This window comes from Lagopus muta, chromosome 27 (genome assembly GCF_023343835.1).
Source record: "Lagopus muta isolate bLagMut1 chromosome 27, bLagMut1 primary, whole genome shotgun sequence".
In the NCBI taxonomy this organism is placed as follows: domain Eukaryota; kingdom Metazoa; phylum Chordata; class Aves; order Galliformes; family Phasianidae; genus Lagopus; species Lagopus muta.
Window position 1 is genome coordinate 4,406,536 of NC_064459.1, and position 18,671 is coordinate 4,425,206.

At 42.7% G+C, this 18,671-nt stretch overlaps 1 protein-coding gene and 1 long non-coding RNA gene across 5 annotated transcripts in view; one reads left to right on the forward strand and one right to left on the reverse strand.

Annotated features, from left to right (window-relative positions):
- UNC5D (unc-5 netrin receptor D) overlaps positions 1 to 11,645 on the forward strand; it is a 140,030-nt gene extending 128,385 nt beyond the window's left edge. For all 4 annotated transcript variants that reach the window (XM_048928097.1, XM_048928094.1, XM_048928098.1 and 1 more), the window contains 4 exons: positions 1,121 to 1,270; positions 2,728 to 2,892; positions 4,304 to 4,482; positions 5,791 to 11,645. In XM_048928097.1, coding sequence (XP_048784054.1) covers positions 1,121 to 1,270; positions 2,728 to 2,892; positions 4,304 to 4,482; positions 5,791 to 5,995 — 699 coding nt within the window. In that variant the 3' untranslated portion in view covers positions 5,996 to 11,645. The remainder of the gene's footprint in view (positions 1 to 1,120; positions 1,271 to 2,727; positions 2,893 to 4,303; positions 4,483 to 5,790) is intronic.
- The window catches only part of LOC125685205 (uncharacterized), a 65,378-nt gene continuing 49,612 nt past the window's right edge, over positions 2,906 to 18,671 (reverse strand). The window contains exons 2-3 of the long non-coding RNA XR_007373398.1: positions 3,401 to 3,462; positions 2,906 to 3,005 (exon numbers count right to left, since the gene is read on the reverse strand). This is a non-coding gene — a long non-coding RNA (uncharacterized LOC125685205). The remainder of the gene's footprint in view (positions 3,006 to 3,400; positions 3,463 to 18,671) is intronic.

The window sequence follows — 18,671 nt, forward strand, 5'->3', positions numbered from 1 at the left end:
TCCTCTCCTTTTTATAATATGAGCAAGAAGAGATTGTATTCTCATAATTAAATTCTTGTAGGAAAAGATAGTTGTGCATTTCTCCTTTAAAAAAACAATTAAACCAAAAAATCCCCAAGCGTAAATTAAAATTAGTATGACTTTGCATTCCAAGGCAAAACAATAAGATTCACAGGCTATTGTAGCCATGGTGATTCAAGAAGCTTTAACAAAGTGTTTTTCTTTTGAGAGCTGAAATGGAAACGGTTGTAACCAAATTTTTTTACTTCCCCTTCCTATTGTACAGAATAAAGACACAAATCTTAATGGAGCACACGCTAACGCCTTTGTGCTCTAATAAAATCAAAGCCACTGAAGGGATGGTTAAAGATTTACAGTGGCTTTGTAATTATACCCTTTATATTATTCACACAATTTGTGGGCTGGAAGTATTTTCCTGGATGTATCTGCCTGAAATTCAGAGGCCCAAATTCCTTCTTCAGGTATTTGTTGAACATATAAAGGAAAATCTGGCTCTCGTGTTCACAGTTCAGTGACTCAGCATCGGTTATGAATAAGCCCTAGCTGTAATCATTTAGTATTGTGTAGCAGTTTTATAGCATTTCATAAAAATGAAATTCTAAGTAGTGTAATTTTTATGTTTTTATATGCTTTTAGTTAATATTTAATGTACGATTTTATAATGTTCTATAATTTCTCGAGTTGTATAAAAATAATCTTGTTTCTCAAACTGTGACGTTCAGCAGAGCCACCAGAGTAACTTCCAGTGGAAAAGCCCAGCTTCAACTTGGAACTGAAACATGAAGACAGGCGTTAAAGAGCTGCAGGACCCTTGTGGTCTCTTTCTCAATTACTGCAGTCCTAGGGAAGGTGTGTTGGCATTGACACTGAGGGAGTGAAGAAAATAATCCTAAGTAGCATCAAGGACAGCAAAAGAGCTGACAGAGCCTAACGGCATCCCTGGAAGTCCAGTGGTGGAGCACAAATGGCAGAGCCCACTGTGTGACAGAAACACCCCACTGCTGTGGATGGCCTCAGTTCCTTTCACAAAGATGAATTTTCATCACAGTCGGTGTTTGTTTCTAATAGTAAAGAATTCTTTTCTCCTCTGCCATTGCAGGAAGTGGTTCTGGATGAAAGGCTCCAAGGAGGACAATTACTGGATGAACCCAAACTTCTGCATTTCAAAGGGAATACCTTCAGTCTCCAGATATCTGTCCTCGATATCCCTCCTTTCCTTTGGAGAATCAAACCTTTTACTGCCTGTCAGGTGATTGCCCATCTTAATTGTTTGCATTTTAATTCGGAGGCAGTAAGAATTTCCATTGGCACAAACATAACAGGACAACTCCCTATTATTTTTGAATGGTGTGGTTTTAATCTCTGAGATGCTATAAAAATGCATTGCATTATGATTTTGTCAAAAGCAGAATGAAACATTTCAAATGCAGCAGAATACTTAACAAGTATCTTTTAATAGAAAGCAAGCTTGTGCATTTCCTTATTTAAACTACCTCCAATGGTGTTTATTGCTACTGAAAACATTTTTGATATCTTTGTCATTCCAATTTCAGTATAATTATGAATGTATGGCTGAAAATGAGAGGATATATGTCAGTATTTAAATGTCATGACTTCAAATTACAGCACACGCATTCTTAGAACTGATGAAGAGCAAATTACTTTTCCTGTAAGACATTAATTAGAGAGGCTGTTGAAAACAGGAAAGTGTAAATCAAAACATAAGATGAATTTCAAATGTATTGGTTACTGGAAGCTATAAGCCATGTGCTGGCAAATAGAGCGAGCTGGTGTTTTAAAATACAGATGTCTTTCATCTTGATTTTTAGCAAAAAAAAACACGTCTTCAATGTAATGACATGGAAGGTTTCTATTAATACAACAAATCAGGTTTTGCCTCAACTCGTATTATAAAAACAGCCCTGTCTTTTGATTTGCTGTCTGATCATTGAAGACTGTGGGGCTGTGTTTGCTTTAAGGAAGGCTCTGAGCACAGCAAGGACTCGAGGTTTCTGAGAAGGGTGTGAAGATCCTCTGCTGGCAGAAAGGTGCCACAATGCTGATACTGAAGGCAAAGAAACATTTGCATTTTATAATTGAGTACCATTTGAACGTCAGCTGAGGAAGATGATGATTGTTTCTTAACAGAAACTGCTGACCAACTTGCACTGGCTCAGTGAAATGTTTTCTGCTGTGGTTCCTTTGAAGTGTTTACTCATTTCTCTCCCACATACCAAGGCTTTAAGTTTGGGTTGTCTAGAACAACTGGAAGAGCTGATGCAATGAAACCATTGTCAGACACTACGATGAGGAAATGATTTATGTTAATGATTTCTCAGATTAGCAAAATCCATTTCAAGGCTTGAAGGGACAAATCAGCACCATGTAGAAGTGCAGCGTTAAAGCAGTTTATAGCAGGTGGCAGACAGCAGAGCCCAGAGAAATTGTTAGTGCCTTTGTTTGTCCTGGCCATTCTACAGGAGCAGGTGCTCAGTGCTTGGCATCCTTCCCACCATACAGATATCTAAGTAAGGGGAAACCTTGAGAACTGGGCTGATAGAGCAGGAAGGGGCCGCGGTGAGCATGGTAAGAACCAGAGGCAACACCCAGGGTTAACAGCAGCTGTTTTCCTGGCATCTTTACCTCTTGGAAGATCCAGCAATCTCACTCTCATTCCCCCATTCTGGTGGGCTGTTTCTCTCCCAGGAGGTCCCATTCTCCCGTGTGTGGTGCAGTAACCAGAAGCCACTGCACTGTGCCTTCTCCCTGGAGCGTTACACTCCTGCAACCACACAGCTGTCCTGCAAGATCTGCGTCCGGCAAGTCAAGGGGCACGAGCAAATCCTACAGATCCAGACCTCCATCCTCGAGGTAAAGCATCCTTTCCTTTTCATTTTCTTTTGTCAGGCTGTGTAGCATGAGACAAACTGTGCCCTGTCTTTGCCCCTTCTACCTCATTGGCGTTTCTCATGCCCTGTTTAACACTGCAACAAGCACAGAGCATTCGGTTCTATTTCCAGCATTTACTGAGATTCTAGAACACTAAAAATAATTTATACGTATGGGAGATGATGGTCATATTTCTCTTGTGGAAAGTTTTTGAGTATCTTGAGAGTTTAAAGAAGAATAGCTTGCCTGGATGCTGTTTGGCCACAGCAATGGTGTTCAAGCAGGCAATGCCTCCAAAGGGCAAGGAGAACTTATGGAACTTAGGAGAACTAAGATGCTTAGGCTAGTCAGCATCTTTGCTGATTGTTTAGAAAGTATTCAGAAACTTCTGGATTAAAGATCTGTGTCTGTGTGCAAACAGCAATATGCACAGAATGTCGATCTAAATAAGAAAACCTCTAATGTAATTGGGATAAAAAGAAGGATGTACCTGTCCACAAAGCCTCAGAGTGCCACAATTGTCCCCTCAAGGAGATGTGCTGACACAGCTTTCTGAAAAGGTGAGAGAGAAGTGGGGATAATTAGACTGTAAAGTAAATATAATCAACAACTGAGTATTTGAATCGTTCACAGCTTTAAGATGCACCAAACTAACCAGGTAGCAGCAGCTTATCTCACAAGTGCAGGGTATGAAACCTACCATTGTTCTGCAGGTTTAATTTGAACAGACAGACATTGTGATATATGTGCAGCACCTCTAGTACTCTGCACAGATGACTTTTGGAATGTGTCATAAATGTTATATGAAGAGACTATAGCATCACTGTTATTTAATATTTATGTCGCATTGCACTGAAACAAGTAATGCATGGAAGTGGGACTGTTACACAAGTCTGGTATAATTGCATAGGAACAGAACAGGCCCAGTCCACCAAAAGAACCTGAATTCCACTGCTCTATTGCACTTTGTAACCCCACCATAAACAAAACTCCTGTGAAAGAAAAATGACACTTTTAAATGCTTTAGAAAGTTCCTTCACAAGTCAGGTAAAACACCCTCCTGGCTGTTTGGTTTTCTGTTGTCACATCTGCAAACTATCAGGGGGACCTCAGATACAGTTTGCATTCTCTGTCCACAAGCAGCCTTGGGGCAGCAGCACATGTATGTAGACATGTATGTATGTAGACATGCTTTGCTTGCTGGCAGATCCTTGCATAAGAGTGCACTCCCAGTACTCTGGTACTTGAAGAGGCCATGCAAAACTCCTGTCTCGGTTTCTGGCTCCTGCACAGGACCATTGATGGTACTGTTTCTGCAATGGAGAGCTGCCTGCACGTGTCCAGATCAGAACCCGGTGCTGCACTAACTGCTTTGCTTTTATCTTCTGTATAGAATGAAAGAGAAACCATTGCTTTCTTTGCACATGACGACAGCAACTTCCCCGCACAGATGGGTGCAAAAGCATTTAAAATCCCATACTCCATCAGACAAAGAATCTGTGCAACATTTGACACACCCAATGCCAAAGGCAAAGACTGGCAGATGCTAGCACAGAAAAACAGCATCAGCAGGTAATGGGAAGCAATTCTGAAAGGTGAACATTGACATATGCAACAAGAATAATTTTGCTGCTATTGTGTTATGGGGGTTTTTTTTATTTGCTGGTATTAAGGATGCATAAATAGTAATTGCCTTTCCTACTCTCAAGGATAAACTGGAGTTGGTATGTTCTTTTATATACTACTAGTGACTGAAAACAGGACCTGCCTTCCACTCTGAACCATCCCACCTGGTGTTATCCTGAGCTCAGGTTGTAACCCACCAGAGCACTCAGAAATGATTGTGAACACAGCAGCTGAGCAGCTGTTGTGTGGCTGCCATCTCCAAACTGAATTATGGGTTTTATAGATTTTTGTTTTCCTAAGGAAAAAGCATATTTCAAAGTTACACTCTACTGTTAGGAGCAATAACGTTATGATTATTAAAACTGAAAGGCACTCTAAAAACTCACTCACTGCTTATTTTGCGTTTCCCACTTGGCTAAATGGAACTGGGGAATGCGTTGGACTCAAATGGTTTCTGATTGTCACCACCTCCATAAGTACGTGCCCAGGAGCACAGAGGATGAAACAAAACAGCTTCCTATTGAGGAGTTCCTTTTCACAGGGTTGTCAATAAATCAAAACTGAACCAAAGAAGAGAATGAAGTTACAGGCAGGCAGCAGTGAGTCACAGCACTGTGCTTTAGCTAGCAGCGTTTGCTATGCATTGTCATGCTCTTCAATCCTGAGGAATTTTGGCTTTCTCAGGAAACTGAAGGACAGTGCAGAATAGAGATTACAATGGTTTGTGCAAGACTGAGTTTGTGACAGTTCTTTAACTTCTGATTCTCCCTTGGATGCATTTAGATGGTGCAGCATGCATTTTTATCAATCAAATTCAGAGGTAGAAAAAGACTGTTCTCAAGCAGTTTAAATAAGCAGACATGAAATGATAAAATTTAGAGGGTAGAGCAAAAATCATGACTTCACCAACCTTCATCCAGCTGCAATCTATTAACATCATCATCATATTTCCCCCATCTATTTAAAAATAATAATCAGAAAATGGAGCACTGCCATAGCTGTAGTTCTGCTGACAGTTTCACTTGACAGGAGTGACATTCTGGCTTCAAGTCCTCATTCTGGACAGGGATCTGTTCTTTCATAGTTCTGAAACTGTCAGGAGCTTTGCTATAAGAGACTTCAAAGCTAAACTTGTACTGCACACATATGCACATATGAGCTGTTCACTAGGATTCCCTCTATTCATCCAACTAGATCTTGCTGCAGGTTTCTTTACTCTAATCCGTCTGTTCCACCTTTCCCTATTCCTCTCAGGAATCTCTCCTATTTTGCTACACAAAGCAGCCCATCTGCAGTCATTCTGGACCTCTGGGAAGCCCGACACCAACATGATGGAGACCTCGACTCCCTCGCTTGTGCCCTGGAGGAAATAGGAAGGACACACTCTAAAATCTCAGACATAACAGAAACTGAGATTGAGGAGCCTGACTTCAACTACAGCAGACAGAATGGACTTTAATCCTTCATTTCCATTGAAGAACCGATGGCCAGCTGACTTTCACACCTGAAAATCTCTTTGGCAGGGAGGAAATAAGGGTTTCTGCACACTGCCCAAGGAAGCAGATGCATCTCCACAATGCCATTTTCAGTTGGAGGAGCAGAAGCAGCCCTATTAAAAATCATCTCCATAATAAGGAAAACAAGCTGTCCCTGTGCTACAGTCCTCTTTCATTTAAAATTCATGTTTCAGATTCAAAAATGAGACTGCACATCAATCATTCCCAGGGGCAGGAAGGAGCGAGGTACAGAGCTGTGCAAGGTAAATATTATGACATCCTATATTTAGGAAACAGTGATGCTAAAGAAGAATACAATGCCTACTAAAATACAATGCCTAGTGCTAAGCAGTGAGTATTTAGAGCCACTAGAGGTTAATCTCAGTGTAAGAGTTTGTGTTCTTGGGGCCCTGAGTCCCCCTGTTTCCAACTTAACGCACCTGAAAAGTGGATGTAAATGCCATTTGCTGGCATCATGTTCACTCTGTGCATTTGCTGTAGTTTAGCTAAAGGAAAACTGAAAATCTGACCTTCTCCTGTTCAGAGATTTGAGGAATTAATAGATTGTCTAAGTATTAGATATCAGATGTCAACCAAACAATTCTTTTTACAAAGTCATTCAATGAATGTAGCCTTGCTGCAGATTCTCCTGCCTGTTCTGATAACAAAAACAGAGCAAAGCCCTTCTCTGTGCAGTCAGTGTTTGTGAGCATGTGTGACCAATGCCCTAAAGTTCTCCATTTGCAGAATTTCATGTGGTACAAAACTTGTTGCTTTGGGGTGGATTTAAACAACCAAATAAAATGCAGGAGGTTGCCAGTCCTGAACTGAAAGCTGGAGGTAAATTCATTCTGCACACCTTAATTTTGCTTTAGGTTCATACCAACACAATAACCCCCACTTATCACTACCAGAAATTAGCCTGATTTACTGTACAGCTTGCATGTTGTGCAGGAGATAGAGCTGGCTGCATTACCTTTGGTCTATTTACCCCCACATCTGGAACAGAGCTAGTGAATTCTCATCACTTTTTACCCATCTCATGCAAATATGATTCATTGCTTCAACTGAACCAAAAAAAAAGAGAAAAGCTGTCACTGTGAGTCAGCATCCTGGCAGAACTGGTACCAAACCAAACACCACCAGTGTTCTCACTTGTACTGTCTTTGAGAATTACCCATAGTACTCGTATTGGGCTGAGAGCAGCATGACAGGGCAGGTACTTAGTGGGGAAATCCATAATGATCCAAAATCATTTCTTCATCTGGGATCCCAGATCTGAACAGTACAATCAATGGCTGTGAATGGGACTTTGCTTGCTCTTGTTGACCTGAAACAGCCAATTTCATGGCTTTCCCAGCTGAGCAGATGGACTTACAAACACTTGGACTTCCCCAACCATTTTTTAAATGTTAGTATTTCACACAGTCTGACATCAGCACTCCTGTTTGCAATGGGAACCCATAACTGCTGCAAGCATATTTAAGACCAAGACAAAAATACCAGCTTAGCTGGCAGCAAGCTGTCACTTTTCTCAGCAGCACATGGTTCTTTGAATTATACTTGCAGTGACTTCCATTCCTCCTCCCCAGAAACTTATTTTTCATTGGACAAAACATCATGAATAAAAAAATTGCCAATGACATCAATAGAAAAGCAACAGAATTTTCGTGAGCTGTGGTTGTCTGGGAAACCCACTACAGCCTCTCTCCAGCAGTTAATTGTTCTCAGCATCTCCTCGGATGCAGTTTTAATTTGGTTGCTGCTTTTTCAATCTAACTCCAGTTTGCCACCCCAGCAAAGACCCAACGACTCCCCTGGCAGTGCCACAGCTTGCTGTGGTGCTCTGCAGAGCTCTCTGTGGCTCCTGCTTCTGTTGTCCCAATCTGCTAAGCCACACACAGGGGTCAAAGCTCTGCAGAGCTCAGCCCTCACCACCTCACTCAGGAAACATGCAGTGTTTACATCCTGGACTGGAATAGAGATGTGAGAAACCATCCAGCTCTGCCTGCCTACTATTTGTGCAGCAGAAAGATGCCAGACCTGTCCAGCCTGATTTCCTCTGTGTGCACCAAACCTGCAGATGGAAGGGATCAGGGCTGATACCAAAATCCACATCCAACCCCAACTCCCATGAAGTCTGCCCTCTGAATTACGTACTAAAAAGAATATCATTTCTTATTTTAAAATGCTGGAACAGAAGCTGTTCTGTTTTGGGCCCGAGGTAAGATTTCAATTTTGCTTTGCTCAATAGAGAATTGTTATTCTGTTTCCTGGCTTTTGTTCAGTTATGCCAAAGCAGCTTCTTTGCTGCTGACCTTCCTTTTGTGAATCTACACTGAGAACTGACTTCTAACCTAGTATTGTTTTCGTGACCTTTAGTTGTTTAAATATTACTCTAACATTTCTAATCCATTTATCTCAGTGGAAAGGAATTTGAAATAGGAGCTGGACTTCTAGCCTACATTTCTAACTTGTATTGATCTGGCTGTACTTCTGTGTTGTGGAGGATCTGCCCTACTGTACCATAGAAAACATCCTTTTAGCCTTACAGTATCTCTGATTGCAACTGGCACTGCAAGTCTAGGGAAGTGGTCTAAGAAATGAGTTCAGTATTAAAGGGCTTCTTCAGTCAGCCCACTGCTGCTACCTGATAGGAACCCTTCATTCCTCACCATTCACACACTCAGTATCAATCACAGAGGATGAAGATCTTGCTAGAGCATAAAACCACAAGAAACAGCTGTGAGTGCAGCACTCTAGGATACAGTAAGTGACTTTGCAGCGCAAATCACTCCAGCATCATCAGAGAGGATGCAATTGCCTGAACGTCCAGAAAATAAAATGGTGAGGGAAAAAAAAAACCCCATATAGCTTAAAAGATAACCATGAGAAGTGACAAAGAAGTGCATCATACCACAAACGTTTTCCATAGAGAGGAAATTGTTCTCCTTGATGACGCTGCTCTTAGTGGGCAGCAATCAGACAGCAAGTATTTAAGTCAGACTTCTCTGTTCCATTTTCTCCCACTCCTGGGAACTTTGCATTTCTTGTATCTTAGATATCTGCTGCAGATACGGCTGTTTTCAGATGCTCCCTTTCTGTTGTTTTATGTTAGTGTCATGGGATGATATTAATAAAACTTAGCACTTTTAATTATAGAGGCTTGCACCAGTTATCCTCCCTTCTTCCTGTGTTGTCCCAGTTTTAGAGAGAGAAATGTTAACATTCAGGAGGAAATGTCTCTGCTGCCATTTAACAAGGCAGCCACAAATGGATTTTGTTACCATTAACAGCAAGGCAGTACAACAGGAGATGTTAAATGCTGCTTTAATTTCTCTATTTCACATTAAAACACAGCTTTTCTCCCCACCAAAGGCTGCTGCAAGGATGCTCTGCAATACAATATTCGCTCAGAATAAGTTAGAATTAGTATGTAAATTTTATATAAATAGATATGTTGACAAGGATCTGCAATCTTAACATTCCAGGAGCATATTTTTTTAACATCCATGTTATATTTTTTTCTGAGAACTGCGTTTCTGTGATTTGATCCCAAACCCAGCTGTGTAAAGGAGCTCCCAATGCAGGATTAGGGGCCAGAAATCCAAACCTGATTCTTTTCCTCTGTTTTATAAATTATGACCTTTGAAAAACAACTCAGAAGCCTCCTTGCAAACCAAAAGGCAGCAGGGAGAACTGCAGTGCTGCTCACTGGAGGTCCCACCGAGCTGCCATGGTGACACAGCCTTGCTCTATTTTCCATCTTCCCAAAGGCTCCCAGGTAGTTCTGTGCTGTGACCCCTTTCAGACTCATATGTTTTAAAATGACTTTAAACAATTCTTTTTCCACCAAAGTGACACACTGCCCAGCTTTTGCCACAACTGCAGTATCACAAAGCTGATATCCAGCTTTGCAACACTGCTTTTGCAGCCCCGTAGTTTACATGAAGAGACATTAAGCCACGAAAAAAAGAGCCTTACTCCGTGAGTTTACCTTCTAACTTCATTTACTACAGCAAATGCCATAAACCCACCATGCCCTCCTACAAAAACGTTACTGGGGCATTTTGTAACAGATGGAAAGATATCAGTGCTATTCTCTTACAGCACAGAGAAGTAGTGCTGTTATTATTTTTATCCCTGGCAACAGCTGCTCCCCCCAAGGCCTTGCAGGCAATGAGAGCAAGGAAGGGCTCATGGCCAGCCCCCCCCCTTAGCACTGCCCTGCAATCCATTCCTTTCATGCCACTTGAATGACAGTTCTATGAGTAGGTTTTAAAACCTTCAGTAACATTCCAGCTCTTATTTCCCACTAGAAAAAGTATCATGTGTGGATACAGCAAAACAAAAACAAGCCACAAACTTTTGGGGCAGTTCTCATCATCCTCATGGTTGGAGCCTAGGAAATATAGCCCTGAGGCAAAGGACTGCATTCCATCTCAGATTAACTGAACGAAAACAGGGAACCATATCCTCCTCATCCTTAACAACTGTGAATGAACTGCAGGTTTGTCCTTGCAGCCTTTACTATGCTGAGCTGTACACGGGAAACCCTCACATCTTACACAGCAGTAGAAATGGTTGACGCCATTGGCCAAGAACTTCTTTCATGGTAAACCTGCTGAAAAAGTGTTTTCTGTGGGTCGTTCATCTGTGATATGTGCTGGGGAAATTATTCCCTTGGCACTGTTCCTGCTTGGGGAGAGGCTGGCGGCTGTTCCACAGCAGTGTGTAAAATGCACAGATATCCTCTCCTGCATAGATAATCATTGCCTAGCTAAAATTGCCAAGAACATCCAGGGCTCCTGGATGAACACAGGACTGTAAAGAGTGGGAGTATAGCACAGGTATATAAGAACTGCAGCAGCAACAACAAAAACCCTCAATCCACTGGCAAAGACCGCAAACCATTTTCTGATACCACAGCCTCGTCCTTCTCTCTCTCATTACCAATGCTAACATATACAGTACCAAAAAAATCTCTTTTCCACCATGGACAAATAGAACAACCTCCCTAAGACTAAAGGGCCACTCACAGAATCACTGGATAGTACCAGTGCCCACAAAGCAGACAACAGAACCAATGTTTCACTCATTGCTACAGGAGAAAACCCTCTTGGAATCCACCTTCACTGTTCTGTCCAAAAGTAAAACAAGTGTTTAGGAATTTGACACTATACTTTTTGTATTAGAGGTGAATAGTACAAACTTTACTAGTGCTTCTTGTCTGGGGCTCGGGTGGGTAGGGGTGTCTTGTAATTTTCAAGCTATTGCAAAGCTGCTTTTAAATAAGCTGTTGAGTTGTGTTGACTAACTGGTTTGTGCTTTACAAGGGAATCCAGGTGAGCTGGGGTTCAATGGGCAGCCTCCTTGCCTTACAGGGTAACTAGAGCTGAAGTCACTTGTGAAAAATGTAGCCAAGGGATAGGGAGATTAGACAGCCCATCCCTGATCTGTAATGTAGTGTCCTGTAATTAATGAGATTAGCCACTCACCTACCGTAGAACCGTGGTTTCGTCAGCAGCTGCTTAGTTTGTTTGCCCCGGTGTGATAACCTTGGTTGAGAATGTACTTCTGCAGATTTCAGATGTCAACCCCCCCCATCCCCCCGTGTTATCTGGTCTCTGTATATAAATCTTATTGTCTAATCCCAAAAGGAAACGTGTAGCACAATAGGAAGTTAAGGGTGCTTGCTGTGCACCAAGCCTGGTGTAAGTTTTTTTCTGATCCAGCAGGAGGGGGATGACATGGATCTAACAACAAGTGTGCCTGATACAGAGAACAGGAGAGATTCCTAACAAATCCTCACTTAGAACTGCCTGAAGCTTTGTTTTTGCAGTTTAAAATCATAAGACCTGGTAATTCCCTTACCGAAATGTGGAATGTTACCATAATGGCAGTGATTACATTTGTTCTTTCAGTTTCCCCTATTCGCACACTCCAGTTATTGGGGGGAGGGAGGAATATTTTTTTACATCCATTCTTTCCCCTTTCAATCTGAAGAGCAGATAGATACCATTACTGACCCTCAGACATCTCCCAACACATCAGTAAGCAGAACACAGTGCCTTGCTGGGCATGCAGCATCCATCTACCTGTATATATTTGGGAACAACCAGCTACCATCACACAACTCGTGACTGCAAAAATGCAGCTGCCTCCTCCCACCTCCTGCTCATATTCATCCCCACTGATCTCAGTTTGTAAGTGGGTACAAGAACTTCAAAAGTTTGTTAATTTGGAGGAGGCAGGACAGAATGCTGGTCAGTCTGTGGAGACAAATACACAACCAGAGCTAACCAAACATTTTCCATGCGTTTCCAACTCCCAAAATTACTGACCAGCCTTTTGGCAAAACGAGGGGCAGATGCTTTAACCCAAACACACACTACCATAAATATATACATAAATATTAATAATATTCCTCTGTAACGAGACCCCTTTTCTCTTCTGCTCCCCCATTTTTGCAACAAACAGGTTCTGAAATGTTGGCTTTTGCTCAGTTTGCTGAGCATTCTTCCCTCCCCCACTTCTCCCCATGGTTTAAGTGTGTTTAGGACTGAAAAAGGAGCAGAGGTTTGAATGCTTTCTTTAGTATGAAGCTGAAGGAATAGGAAAGAGACAGAAAACATTAAATAAAAAGCATGGCCTTGGCTTCATACCACACTTTCTGTGCCTTGTTCTATCGATGTAAATTCTGAATGTTGTACAGTAAAATACTTGGGAAAGACTCCTAGGAAAAGGCTGCACTGGCTTCTTTTTTCAGCACATGTACATATATAAATATATATACATATATATATTTGGTAATGCCAAACAGCTGTGTTATATTGTACTGAAGAAGTAATAATGGACAGTTTGGATGTTTTATGTAGAGTTTGCAAAAATTGTATGGCTATGGCCTTTTGGAAATAAATGTACAGACATAAATTACTGCATATCAGTTATTTATGAATAAAGAGTCTTTTACTGATATCCCAGATGACAGTCCGAGTGGCACATTGATTTCTATGTTAAAACAAGATGTTCTGACATGAGAGCATCACTGGTTTGGTAAGTGAGCTTTGTATGGACGTTTGTGATGTAAAGCTGTGTATTGTGCACCATTGCCCAGAAACCTTGCAGGAAATGCAACCAGAACTGAAGTTTACCCTGTGCTGCCAGCATTGAACCAATTCAAGAATATCTTTTTGCTTTCACACCCATCTGAGCTCCAACCCAAACAATGCAAATTACATTCTAACTTAAAACTGGTGCATTTGTGCACACAACTAAAGAAGGCACTGCAGCGGATTATCTTAAATCACACGTTCTAATCTAGGACAAGGAAGTTTTTGTCCTTAGCACTGCAAAACCAACATCTATGCTGTTTTGTGCAGGATAGGAGAACCTGCCCAGGCTGACCTCCAAAATACAGATGCTCCTCTTTGTTTTTTCTCAGCAAGTGGCTGTGCCTCCAACCCCATCTCACTGCAATGAGTTCTCACCCATTTATTATGCAGATGTTATCTTTTGGTTTGTAACACCCTTCACTGAGAAGCACCAGCTGATAACTCGTTTCTCAGTTAATCCTCCCTACACAGAGTCATAGAATCAGAATGGCCCAGGTTGGAAGGGACCTCAAGGATCACAGAGCTCCAACCCCCTGCCACATGTAGGGCCACCAACCTCCACATTTAATACCAGACCAGGGCCCCATCCAACCTGGCCTTGAAAACCACCAGGGATGGACGGGGCATCACAGCCTCTCTGGGCAGCTGTTCCAGCACCTCACCGCTCTCACAGCAAAGAACTTCCCCCTGACATCCAACCTCAATCTTCCCTCCTTCAATTCAAACCATTTCCCCTTGTCCTGCTGTTATCTACCCTTCCAAAGAGTTGATTCCCCTCCTGTTTGTAGGCTCCCTTTAGGTACTGCAGGCTGCAATGAGGTCACCCCACAGCCTTCTTTTCTCCAGGCTGAACAAGCCCAGCTCCCTCAGCCTGTCTTCATAAAGGCTCATAACTTTAGATCTCTTAGAAGACTGGAAATAGCTGGAAAACAGAGCGCTGGGTCCTGCCAGCAGAAAACCTCAGACTGAGCCACCATGACCTCTGCATTTCTGTGCACTGCCAGCCTTACTTCAACTGTCTCAGCAATGGGGATACCGCCTTACAATCCTTACTGCAGTCACTGTAACCAGATGCTGTGTTTCATAAAGTCAGAAAGGAGAAACAAAACTTTCAGCATTCTGTTTGGCACAATATACACCTCTTTTTCTGGATTGATTGGATCCACTCTCCAGATACGGCTGCCACATTAACGCATGCAATTAAGCATCATCTACAAATACATTAGCCTGACAAAACGAGAACGTGGAGAGGGCAAAAACATTAAGTGCAGTGGTATAAAAGATATCATTACTACATATTTATTATCATGGGATGCTAGGACAAGCTTTTATAAATCAAGACACATTTCAAACATTCCATCACAGTCGTTTCAGTTATCCCCTGGGACAGCCTACACCATACAATGTAATGGTCACCTTTTATAAAAAATACATCTCTCCTATTAACTGCCTTTGTAGTTCATTGTAAAATTACTCAAGATCAATTGTGTTTGCAGAGAAATAATGTACGTTGCTGTGAGGAGTTCCTCATAGCATCCAAAGCCTTTTCCCATCTCAACTTCCATATAGAAAGAAAGGCTTTCTTCAAGAGAGCTCTGCAGGTACCTTTTGTTCACAATTAAATCCAGTGCCTACTGCACCTTGAAAGCATGGTTCTCAGGGCATAATAGAAACTCTGCTTCTTGTATCTTCATTTTCTAATGAGGTTGAAAATTTAGTTAGTTACACCAGGACCCACAGGGTCAATAACAGACACGCTCGGTTTGATGGAGCTGAAACTCCCAAACTCATTGTTAAACAACCCATGAAAAGAAGACCTGGGTTATTGAACAGAACAACATGAGACACATGAGGTGTTTCATCCAAAAAGAACATGGAAGGAGAAGGAACAAGAATACAAGGCATCAACTGTTGTGTGTTCCCAAAGCACTGCCCCTACATTTTACAAATGAAACATAAGTGCCAGACATCGAATCCTGGCTGGAGGCAGCAATCCAAAAATACTCCTATCTGTCTCTCCTACCTGCACTGTGCCTGGACATCTTCCCTGTGCTTGCTTACTCTTTTCCCCCACAACCCCCCTCCATCTGCACCTACAGCACAAAGCCCACAGTGCAGAGCCCAAGGGAGCATTGAATCTGGCAGAGTCCTTACACACACACACACACACACACACACCTTCATATTTCTGCAAGAAGTGGTTTCTTCAGACACTGTGCAAATGCAAGCACTCCCCTGTTGCTTCCAGACAAAGCCAGATTAGCAAAGAACCTCACTGTTACCGGGTAAATCTGTTATCAGACTGAAACTAATTCCTACTTTTCTGAACAGCCAGCTTGTGAACCCAGCACGAGAGTCACCATCTCCCACCTGCCAGAGTCTGGAGGTAATTTTAACTGATTGAGTTATACAATTACTCTCATTCACCCTCATCTTGTACATATGTGGGGATTTTTTTGTAGGACTAGGGCTTATTAAAACATGCCCTGCTCACAAATACCTGTTTGAAACACGGAGGGGATGTCAGCTCACAAGCTCAACTATAAAAACATTGATGTGTCTCTACAAGCAAGGTGACACTGCTGGAACATCACACCTACCACTGGAAGAAGCTGGAGGTCTGAACTGAAATGCAAACGCCCAACAACTGTGGCTTCCTTTTGCTTTTCATGCCCTCCTACAGAACAAAGGCTATTTGGGGGGCAAGCATACAATATAAGGAGCATCGGGCCTTCTAACAAACAGGAGCTCCCCCGAGGAGTGGGAGCACACTTCAGCTCAACACACACCATGTATGGTTGTCTCCCATTCAGCCCTGTTCTGTCTCAGAACTGGGAACAAGAACAGAACCTGCAAGGAGCAGCGCAGAGACCTGAATGGGTCACAGTGACATCACCTCTCCTCAGAGCCCTCCACACAGAGCAGAAGATGCTCTCACAGCACCGACAAAGTTCATACAGAACCCACATCAGGAGGAGCAGCTTTTGGATGGATAGAGGAAAGGAAAAAAAAATAAACTGGGAGAGAAGTGGATTCTCTCCCTGCATGTTTTTGTTTAGTTTTAAGGCCATTTGGCTGCTTACCCAAATCCTCAAACCCTTCTGTTGCGACAGGAGGCAGCAACGGAGAGAACTGCTGGTGACAAACATCATGGGCTGATTGAAACTGAACGGAACAAATCCCAATCTGTCCTCTGCTGAGCAGCCTTGTGCTTTTGGGTGGGTTGGTTACATCCCCCCTCTTCTACTGGTGAGATGTTTGATGTTATGGAGTCGGGGTTCCCTCTAATATTTACCTCAACTTCAAGGCTATCTTCCCATATTATATTTTTGTTCTTTTTTTTCCCCCCCATGTTCATTTTCATTTAATAAGTAACAGCGGCCACTGTCAGACTCAAACCCAAGTAGTGCTCAAAGCCTCAGTCCCACAGCAATCTTGATTCATGGAGAAGAGAACCACAAGGAAGCAATCCCAGCTACTGCCATGCTGCTGGAGTTGGTGCCCATATGCCATCATTCCTCCCACAGCAAGAGGGGAAGACATCATTTCCATACACTTTTGCCCAGTTTTAATTAAAACTTTTAGGAACTTTGTGCTTTTGGAAGCACCGCTGCCCCAGAAATCCAGAGAGTTGTCCCTCACTTCTCTTTCATGCCCATTACAAGCATCACTTCGCAGAATTAACGAGGAGGGTGGATGAATGGTAACTAAGTGACATGAGTGCAGCAGCTAAGAAGTTCTCACCATAGGGGGAAAGAAAGTAACACTGGTTTGTGGCATTATATAAAAATAAAACATTTACTGAGATCTTCTAGTCTCATTCCATCAGTGCAAGGAGAGCGTGAGCTCTGCTCTGCCTGCAGTCACCACGTTTCTGTTCCATGCTGCTCACACTAACAGGGGCTGCGCACTGGGAAGTGTACGGGTGTCACACATTTTGCCTTGGGATGCAGATACAAACTGTGCCAAAAATCCCTGGGATATGCAGGATGACAGCATTTTAATCCCTCTTTAGTGGAGAACCAGCTCATTAAATCTCAACATGAAGGTTATTTTATTATGAAGTGACAGATCTGGAGATTTACTTCCCCATTCCTCACCTGCCTTCTCCCCTCTGCTTATTCCTTTGTATTGGTTAATGGCCTTTCTCTCGCTATATAATCCTGTCAGGAGTGCAAAGATCTCTCTCAGGACGGCTCATTTGGTGTAAATCACTCAGCCTGTGCTGCTGACAGGAGAAAGCCAACATGCCACGGCTGATGCAAAGAAGGAGTTCTGTCCTACACTCTGGTAATTGTCACTGCATGATAAGTAAGTGCAAGATTTAATAAGGTCATAAAATGGAATGGCAAGAGCTGGTGTGAAAGGTAGTTTTTTTTCATTAACATTGTGAAAACCTGGATTCGGAGGGACAATAAATTAGAGCAGTTGAGCAGAAATGACCTATTTGATTATTCAGTGCTTTGCAGCATCCCAGTGAAAGCAGAAAGGGCTGCTGCCATCACAACAGAAGTAAATACCTCTGCAAGTGTTAAAACCATTATTCCCTATGGCACAAAGCTGCCCTTAGTGATGTCAAGAAGTAGAATCATACTCTGCATTATTAAGCAAGCTCAGTTTTTGCAGCTAGGTTAGAGTTTTGAATGTAATATAATTAATGACTCACAGAGGACCAGACCTGGGGTTCTGTTTAGTAGATACACCCCCATGATCAGACAGCCCCCAGCTCTGTAAGTGGCCAGGAGGTGACACACAGGAAGCACCACAGCAAATTATTCGAGGTTAACATCTCTAAACCCTTTACAAAAGCCTCATATAGGAATTTCTGGACAGCTCCAAAATAAAACATAAAAAAATACTTCTCCATTAAAACACTCCTTCCAGATAAACCTGCACTCCAGAAGAATTCACTGACTGCAGCTCTGGGCCCAACACCCACACGTGGAGGGAGTCCTCTCCAGCAGCTCTCCTCTCTGCTGCTCCATAACACAAATCTCCATCAGTTGTAAGCATTACAGTGCCCTCTCAGATGCCCCCAACTCCTGTCCTCGCAAGGCTTTGAAGGCTGCGTTGCTTTTCCTTTCAAGTCAAAAACCCAAACAGCACGGAGAGTCAGCGGAGCACAGCCCAGATTGAAGGCATCTGAGGACAGCAACATGGAAAAACATGGCACAGTGCCCACCATAGCAGTTGTGAAAGCAGAAAAGAGCAGCGATCACCCAGAAAACAGAGATGCTGCAGTCCCCTATCGAGTCAAAAGAACAAGCAAAAGGGAAGAGGCAAAGCAATGCCACAGCCACTGAGCTACACGGATCCGTCTGACACAGAATCTGGTGACCACACAGAATCCTGGGCCCATCACTGCCTGCAGGAGGAACCTTCAGCTCTGGGTACCAACGTGGTACCTCAATAATGAGGTTCAACAGCTATTAAGAGGCTGAGAAGGCTATCGAAGTGCTGTGTGTAATTAGAGGCAGTAAGCACTGCACGTGATTTGAAGGGTGACACAAATTCTCAAGCCCAT